This window comes from Corvus brachyrhynchos, unplaced genomic scaffold (genome assembly GCF_000691975.1).
Source record: "Corvus brachyrhynchos isolate BGI_N302 unplaced genomic scaffold, ASM69197v1 scaffold407, whole genome shotgun sequence".
Lineage (NCBI taxonomy): Eukaryota > Metazoa > Chordata > Aves > Passeriformes > Corvidae > Corvus > Corvus brachyrhynchos.
Genome location: NW_008239056.1, coordinates 219,476 through 228,409, shown reverse-complemented (window position 1 = coordinate 228,409; position 8,934 = coordinate 219,476). Strand labels below are relative to the sequence as shown.

Sequence of the window (8,934 nt, the reverse complement as noted above, 5' to 3'; positions counted from 1 at the left end):
ACTCCAATGCTTTGCTTTCTGAGGATCCTTTCTCTTTCCCATATAAATGCTGTTATTGTTATATTTCTGTTTCAGACCAGAAATATAATTTAATTTCTTTTTCCATTTCAATCACGTTTTAATGAGTTCTCTTCACATACAAAAGCAAGGATAGTTCTTGATGATAATAACAATAATTGGACCACAGGGAAATACTGACTGTGGGTAGCTGACAGGCAAGGTACTTGAGAGGAGATTAAGACATTTCTGATCAGAGTGTAGCTTTTGGGGGTCAGGGTGAAACAGTGACTTATCTAAAACAGCAGCAAAACTACTGATTTTTCATGGTTTGCTTTTAGCCAAGAAGCCTAACAATGAAACCAAAATTCCCCATAGTGACTGTCTGGAGAAACTGGATTCTTCCTCATCAGGATGAGGGATCATTTCAGCAACCTCCCTCGTTGGAGCCCTCAGTGAATAATAAGGATCATGTCGCTGCAGTTCAATGTCTCTATTTATCAACATCCTTCTTAAGGTGAAGGAAGAGCACAGCTTATGTTTGCTTTGGAAAAATGCTGAGCTGAATTCTCTGGAGTCTCGAGCGCCACTGTAAACACCAAACACATCACTGTCCTGGCTCGTGTGCTGAGAATTCCTGAGCTGCAAGATACAGGCAAGGAAATATCCTTAGACAGCAGTTAACCCTGCATATATTTAACCTCAGCTAATCCTGAAGTTGTAAATAGAGATCCTGGACATCACATCAAACATGGCCTTGTGGCTTCAGGGCCAGAATTTGCAGGGGGCAAACCAACCTCCCAAACATACCTGGGAGCAGGAGGGATAAAGATTTTTTAATCCACTCTCTTTAAATGATAGTTTTAATTAGTTTGGGTTTGACTGATACTGTACCACAGGGACAGAATCAGCATTGGTTATCAGATTTCAACTTCCCAGCTTCATATTGGGAAACAAGAGGCTCCATTTATAACAGATCTTTGGCCCATGCCCTTTTTTTTTCAACTCTATTGACTTAATAATGAACTATACAAAACTCATTTCATCTTTGTAGGAAGTGAATTCAATACTATTATCTTGTAATAAAATATCTTAAATGAGTGTTGCGAAAACACCAACCTATTAAATCCATGCCAGATCAGCCACTGTTTGTGGAAAAAATCTAGAATGAGCAATAATCAAGCCACCAGAAAATATGAGCAGAGCCTAAATGGTACCACCTGTGAGCTGGCTGGTATTTTTAGTGTTACATGAAAACAATCCCCAGGGAAAGGCAAAGCTGGTTAGAGAGGACAAAGGTTAGGCTTTAGTCACCAGTATTTGATTTTTGGTACACTATCACTGCAAGCAGCCAGGGGAAAGATTTACTAAGGTATTTAGGTACCTAAACATGCCAAGCAGCATTTATAGCAGCATCTAAGTAGGTTAGGTGCCTAATTCCCATTAACTCCATGAACATGTTTAAGCTGCTAAACATCTTTGCAAAGCTGGGCCCAGTGCCTGGGCTGACAGGTGCCAGTCTGAACTGGTGTGACTGGGCTCATTCCCTGCAGGCTGGTGCTCCTTGGAGTGGGGAGTGTTGGTAACACATGAGGACCAGGAGCACAGAACCGAACAAAGGCTCCTGAGCTGACTTAAATTTTTGCTACTGACTTAAAGCAGAGCCACACAAAAGTCACTCAGAGCAGCACTTGCCAAAAGGCCACTGAATTTTGGAGCTTGGTTTGGAGTGAGCATTAATGCTCCTGTGTATCTTGAGCTGAGGGTTAAGAATCCCACCAGTTCCCAGAAAATGAAACATTTCACAGGCCAACCAGAAAAGCATTTTCCTGAGCTCCTGGAGAGCCTTGCCCACAGTCAGTCCTGCACGGCCCAGCCTGTTCCACAACCACAAATATTTTTCTTAAAGGATTTTCCTTTCCTTACCTCAGTGGCACCAGGCACCTCCTGAGTGTCAAAAATAAATGAACCAAACCATTTCTAAAGCAGCCTGTTACAAGAGGCATTTCAACAGACGGAGAATGTTATATGGGACAGATTCATTCCTACATAAAGGTTTAGCTTTATTAATTTAAAGGCTATAACATGCACTTTAGTATCTTTTCCACTTAATTTTTTAAATTCAGGAATAAAAATGAAAATTTTTTGTTTACAGCGTTGCATATGTTGACAACTGCTCTTTACAAATTTTGTTCCAAGTTATCCTAGAACCATTTTCTCAATATACACAGTTCAGATTAAGCAAAATAATATTCACAAAACTATTTCACCGAAAGGAAGAGACAAGGGGAGATCAAGAGAAATAACCTAGGAAACAAGTATGCCAGTGTACAAAAATAGATTGGAACATTTGGAGGTTGTAGGTAAGAAAATGTATTCTCAACCCCAGAGAATGTGAACTGGTGGATTATCTGAGGAGGGAAATGCTCACCGGAGCAGCTGAAGAGATGCAGAGATCTATTTCTAACATCTTCAATTTCTAGGCAAGTTTATAAGAGAGAGGGAGGAAGAGGCTCCAAGTTTGTGCCACTCTCATCTGTGGGAGGTGCCAGTGAGAGAACAGGCGGATTGTCCCCGTGCACAGCAGGCTGCGCGCCCGGCGCCATCCCCAGCGCCCCAGGAAGGGCAGCATGTGCAGAGCTGTCTTCCTGCAGCTGATCCAACAGAAGGACAGCTTTGAACTGCTCTCCATGGAGCCCCTGCTCGTGCAGAGCCTGCCTGAGCCACAGTCCCCATCCTGAAATAGCTGCTCCCCTTTGGAGCACCCGGCTGGCTGACACAAAGCCACGAGCAGAACGCATTGAGGCTGCAAGAGGCAAGTGATGGCTCAAACCTCTCCTGAACAGAACTGGGAAGCTGGAATCTATGTGCAGGCTGGATATCACTGAAGTATGAACAGAAAGTGCTGTCATAAAGCTTTCAAATGACTACTATGGCTACAGCAAATACCATAAAGAATTCAAAACATCACATATCCTCTGTGGGTCATGAGTCTGCGCCATTCTGAGAAAAGGGATTTAAATGAAAATGCTTCTGGAGCGTCCAAGCCTGAAACTGAAGCACCCGCTCTGTCCCTTTGGCCTGAGCTCTCCGGGAGCACAAAGGAGGCTGTGGAGCATGCAGGAGCCACTGGAGCAAATATGGCTAAACCATTCATGTATTATTGCTAGGAGAAGTTTTCTTAGAAATATAAGTTACTGTGGGTCTGCTGAGCAAGCTTTTTTCCCTAATCCACACCACCTGTGTAGATTCACAAATAATTTGGGTCTGACCTAGTTAAAAGTACAAAACAAATTTTTCCTATTTGCTTATTCAATGTACACTGACTTCTGCTTCCTGCAAAGGCCTCTTTTGTGAGCTTCAGGAAGAACATTTGGTGATGTGCTCTCCAGCTCTCAGGCCAAGCGCAGTCAGAAGCCTGACTTGGATTTCAAAAAAAGGTGAATTATTTTGGTTCAAAAGGATCAACTGTTCCAGTGAGCCTGACCTGGCAGAACTCTGCACTGCTGAGGACAGAGAGCGTGGTTGAGGCACCAGAACTGCAAGTGAGTCTGGTTTTCATATTCATTCCTCAGGGGACAAGGATTCTTAACTCCAATGCTACACCTGCTGAAGACAGACCTTAAAAAATGTGATTGCAGCCTGTACCTTAAACTGCCACAATCCCCTTCTCCCTCCTGCACTGAAGCACAGAGATAGTTTCCCTTTGGCATACCCATCAGTGCTTCTGCAGGTTCAGGGCTGTCTCATTCATTAGTAACAGCCACCATTATACACACAACACACACAAAAAGAGCCTCCAGAAAAATGTAGCACAGAATCATACATTTGAGAAAGCTGAGATCAGACATTGTGCTGTGAATAATGAGATTTAAAATATCCTGTGCTATTGAGGTACACAGAAACCTGTTCAGTTTGTGTTCATTAACTTGCACTAGCACCCACCATCATTTTCTTTATCCTCTTTAAAACATCACCAATGTGTACAAAATGATTTTGCTCTACTTAAAAGACCAGTTCTGAGGAGGTGACTGATTTCTGCTGATCCTGGAGGTGGTTTCACAGGTTTCATTGTACTTGAAACTTCACAGCTTCCACTGAAGTATTTGATGTGTGTCTGTATCACTGTAGCAGAGTACAAAAGTAGAATAATTTTCATCTTGCCTCATATTGTTGTCAGAGTATGGTGTCCTCTATGAAAACTTTCTTTTTACTTGACAACTTATCAAAGACACATTTTTCTAAAGCTCAACAACCAATCTATAGAAGTATTTGTTCTAAAAGTCATCAGGGCTCCAATATTTGTAATAAATCCCTAAATTTCTAGTAGCAAAACTTATTTACAGATTTCTCCCACAGAAATAAGAATTTTCAGTTAAGTCATCTACATTATTCTCACTAGCATTGGTTCAAATACCCCACCTCACTTTGCATCTCTCAGTCAACCATCAGCTGGAATCTATCACCAGTGGTCCCATCTTGAATCTCATGTTGCTCAAAGCTGTGAAAATTTCACCTGACCTGAAAAATTCAGCTTCAGGTCAGGGAAATTATGGGTCAAGGGGGTAATCATGAAAAGACTGGACTGGGCCCTAAGGTGAGACTGATCCCTGCACACCAAACTGGGGCAGATTAAGGACTCCTGTGGCACCTGCATCCTTTGTAGCACCCATCAACAAACCCACCTCAAAAACAGCAGAACTTCCTTCAGCTTAAGGGGGAGAAATGTCACCAGGTACTACTACATCACACGAGAAAGTAGGTAGATTAAAACCTGTGCATCTTCTCACTAAGGGACTAAAAGCAGACAAACTACTCTCTGTCCACAGCTGTCCTCAGCTCTTGGGGCCTGGGAAGGTCTCTGATCCCATCCTCCTCCTCCTCAGAGCAAAGCAAGCTCAGTGCGCTCGTGACGGGATGGATCCAGGACGTTGTCTGTGTCACGTGGCTAAAAACCAACAAGAAATGCTATCAGCAACCCAAAAGAGGCTTACCCACCCCAAAACAAGGAATTCCAGGTGGATTCTGGAGTTGTAACAATCATTATGACACCTTCAAACACAGAATTGTCTTTTTCTTGCTAGCTGCGAGATTTTTAAAAACAAAATGTGGAGTCTTCAGACAGCCAGAACCTGGACTGGAGATTCCATTTCCCAATGCAATAAAGAAAATGCTTTTGTATGAGACTCCTGATACAGACTGGTGACATTTATTGTTAATTACTGGAGCTGTAGACAATTAACGCAGCAGGGTATTAACATGGCCATCACACCAGTTCCAGCCTGAGGGAGGCAGGGTGGTCAAGAGGAAGTTGAGCAAATGTGGAATCACATCATAGAAACACACTCAGCTCTTTAGAATATGAACCCTGGAAGTGTCCAAGGCCAGGCTGGACAGGGCTTGGAGCAACCTGGAATAGTGGAAGGTGTCCCTGCCCATGGCAGAGGGTTGGAATGAGGGGGTATTTAAGGTCATTTCCACCCAAACCATTCTATGATTACTATTCTAGCATCATTAAGTAATTCCTCTTCTTGCAGAAAGAATGAATTAAAAAATGATGGTTTTTACATGTCTTCCAGCCCAAATTCTGGACGTGCTCCCACAGCCTTTACACATGTAATAAAAGGGTATCAGTGCTGATTTTTAATGTTTAAACCTTACACTTGACATGCAGGCTAAGCTGCTTTATAGTTTCTGGAAAGCTTCTGTGTGAATGGAAAGAGCCCAAGCAGGGCTCAGTAAGGACAGACACACGGACAGGTTTGGAATCTGTGGTGAGAACATGCACACCTTATGAGTGGTGTGTGCATGTGAGCCATACTGTGTGTGGGCAACACACTGCCTCTTCTCCCTTCTGGAATAATGTGTTCTTGGGAAAGGAAATAGCTTCTTTTCACTTGGAAAAAAAAAATCTTGCTAATAAATTCACAGCTTTTATAGTCAAGTCAGTGCAAAGATTAATTTTGTAATATAAGTTCACTACAAGAACAAGCTGAAAAATACTGTAGGTATAATAAATACCACGAAGGACACACAGCTCTTCTCACGTCCTAGCACAGTGTCCCTCATGCCCAGGTCTGTACTCAATTTCCAGGTGCATTGCTTTAATTAAATTTGAAGTGCCATCAAGGAACTACTCTGGATTTACCTTTTCAAGTGAGAACAGGTTTTGTCTTTCTCTCTGCAAGAATGGTCTCTTGAATAACTGATTATGGAAACAGATACATTGAAGTAGGAATTCGAGCCAATGTTCCACTACACGGAGTGATGGGTTTGGGATCACTCTTCCCATCAACATGATCATACTATTCACACCTTTCAGCTGAGTGCACTGAGCTCAGAATCAGTTGGGTGTGATGAGTATGATACTGTTCACCAAGGGCTAAATATGATACTAATGTAAATCCCAGCTGGAGCTGCTCTGAATAGGTAACCTGTGAATTCAGGCATTACTTCAACTCAGGCAATGCCTGAGCAAGGACCACACAAGGAAAACAAAGTGTGGAATATAAAGGCCATACCCTTGGTTCTCACACATTAAAAAAATACCAAACCCCAAAGCTCCAGTTATGTGTAAAACCAATTCAAGAAGTGCTCTTTTGGTGAGAGCAGGACTGGATGGACTCCATTCCTTCTTTTGTTACAAAATGTGCATTACTGGGGTTGTAGGATCAGTTTCACAGAGTTAAAACAAAAGGATAAATGAAAAACATGTTCCTACAGAAAATACACTGCAGCAGACAATGACCACTCTGAAGGACAGTAATTGTTTCATTCTAAGAAAGCAAATGTACTATTTTTACTAGGAATAAGAGCAACTTAGCAAACATTTCCAATGTTTACCTTTAGAAAGTCAGGTGACACCCAACATGAAGAACATGAAAAGAGTTGTTTTACAATGTTTTATGAGAGACTTGTGAATAAAGTCTGTCTAACCAAGAACATTGTTCCCATTATTCCACAACACTGGGAAATGCATGCATCATATTTATATTATGAATATATTTACATTTGTAAATATACTCAGAAAAATATTTTGCTGCACATTTCTGCAATGTCTTCTATAACGTCAGGAAATGCCTTGTTTCCCAATTAAAATATTCAGTCAATAAGGCTTAGTACTGGAGATGTGCTCCAGATTGAAGTATCAGCATATGATTTATTGGTATAACAACATAGAACTATTTTCAATACCTGCAGAATTATGGGAGCTGAATAAACTGGATTCCATCCATTCCACCTCTGCCAATGCAAGATTTATTGCCTCCAGCACTATGTTTGTATTGCCTACTTTTATCAAACCATTTCTGAGCAATCCACTGCTGAATTTAAATAAGAACAAAAAGATTTTTAAATTTGTTTCTTTTTCCCATTTGTCTTCCTTGTGTAGCATGCCCTGACCTGCTGTGTACCTGAAGCCTTGGCTCCATTTTCTCCTGAGCATGCAGTATCAACCCTGTGAAGGGGGAGAAACTGCACAGGAGTAAAGGAAAGGCATCCACAGTTCTTTGATGTAAAAATTCTTTGCAAAGTGTTTCTTCCTCTTCAGATTTTTCTCCTACATACCCCAGGCAAATGACAGCATGCCCAACTTTCTGCTACTGCTGTAAGAACTTCAGTTTGCTCTCACACAAATTAAACGCACACAATTCTCCACATCTTCAGCAGTGCAAAATTGTGGCACTGAAATCTGGGTTACGATTCCCTGTATTTGATTGCGTAAGATTGTTTCATCACAGGTAAGAAAGAAAAGAACCAGTTTTCATTCATTTTCAAAACACCAGGGGCCAAGTTTTGCTCTGTTGTCAGTCTGCTGCTGCAAACACTTCTGATTTGAACCCAGCTCCTTTCAACTTGCTCTAGACTTTATCCCATGGGCGATTCTCTTACAACAGTTTGGTTTAAACCCTTTGCCAAAATCCTTCCTAGGAAAAGAGCTCTTATAAATAAACATTAAGTCCAGATACCATGTCTCACATTGTAGACAGACACACACAATACGCACAGATTATTTAAGTGCAGAATAAATGTATAAACCCTGCTGCTATTTATTTTTAGCTCTCCAAAAGTGCTGTGACTAAAGAGCTTTGACATAATCAGTCCGAAGAGATAATCCCAGATTTAGTGGTTTGCAGAACATTCTTGTATACACCCTCTCTGATTTGTGTGTTAGGGCCAGCAATAAAAAGTGAGAGAGAGTCCAAATCTACCTCTAGGTTTTGCTTAATTGATGCAATTGGTTTGAATATTAAAGGAATATTGGGAAAGCCAGCATTACAAAGTTTAAATGTACAACATTTTCCATTTGCAAATGTTCCTGTTCAAAATTTAACATCTTCAGAGCAATTTAACATCTTCAGAGCAATTAGCAACATTTAAAGATTTTTAGGTTTTCAAACAAATCACTGCTATCGGAGGGCAGCCAAATTTATTGATAGAAAACAAACATTTGATCTGGAAATATGTCAGTAGATTAGTCTGTCTTTTTAACATTAGCAAACTGCAGGACAAATTTCAGAGCTTGGGAAAACAAAACATGAGAACAGAGGGATGTTTTGGCAAAGAAATAGTAGTGGATTATTCAAATACCATTATAATTACTCTCCTTATGGCTCTTCCTTCTTCACATGGAAAATTATTTCTTTTAAAACTACAACCGCAGACAATATTTTAAGAAAAGAGTAACTCAAAAATTCGGAGAAAGGCTAATGGAAAAAATATTTGCACCTTGTTTTTAGATTTTTAGCATCATCAAGACATCTTTTTCACTTTAAATTGTGCTCTCCAGCCAGGGCCAAACTCTGGAGCCTAACAGGGAATTGTGAAATCTTGCAGACACCACAAGTGCTGTGGGTCTCGGTGCAGGATGTTGAGCTACAAACCTGACATACAGCATTCTTGGAAGTTGTTTCCCCCCCCCCCCCCTCCCCCTCCTCC

At 41.1% G+C, this 8,934-nt stretch overlaps 1 protein-coding gene across 5 annotated transcripts in view; it reads right to left on the bottom strand.

The window, feature by feature from the left end:
* Positions 1-8,934, bottom strand: part of STXBP4 (syntaxin binding protein 4) — an 80,708-nt gene that overhangs the window by 10,481 nt on the left and 61,293 nt on the right. For 3 of the 5 annotated variants that reach the window (XM_017739176.1, XM_008637576.2, XM_017739174.1), the window contains one exon: positions 2,036-4,945. The exons of the other annotated variants lie outside the window; for them this stretch is intronic. In XM_017739176.1, the coding sequence (XP_017594665.1) occupies positions 4,810-4,945 (136 nt within the window). In that variant the 3' untranslated portion in view covers positions 2,036-4,809. Of the gene's footprint in view, positions 1-2,035; positions 4,946-8,934 lie in introns of those variants that run through there. 5 annotated transcript variants of the gene reach the window in all.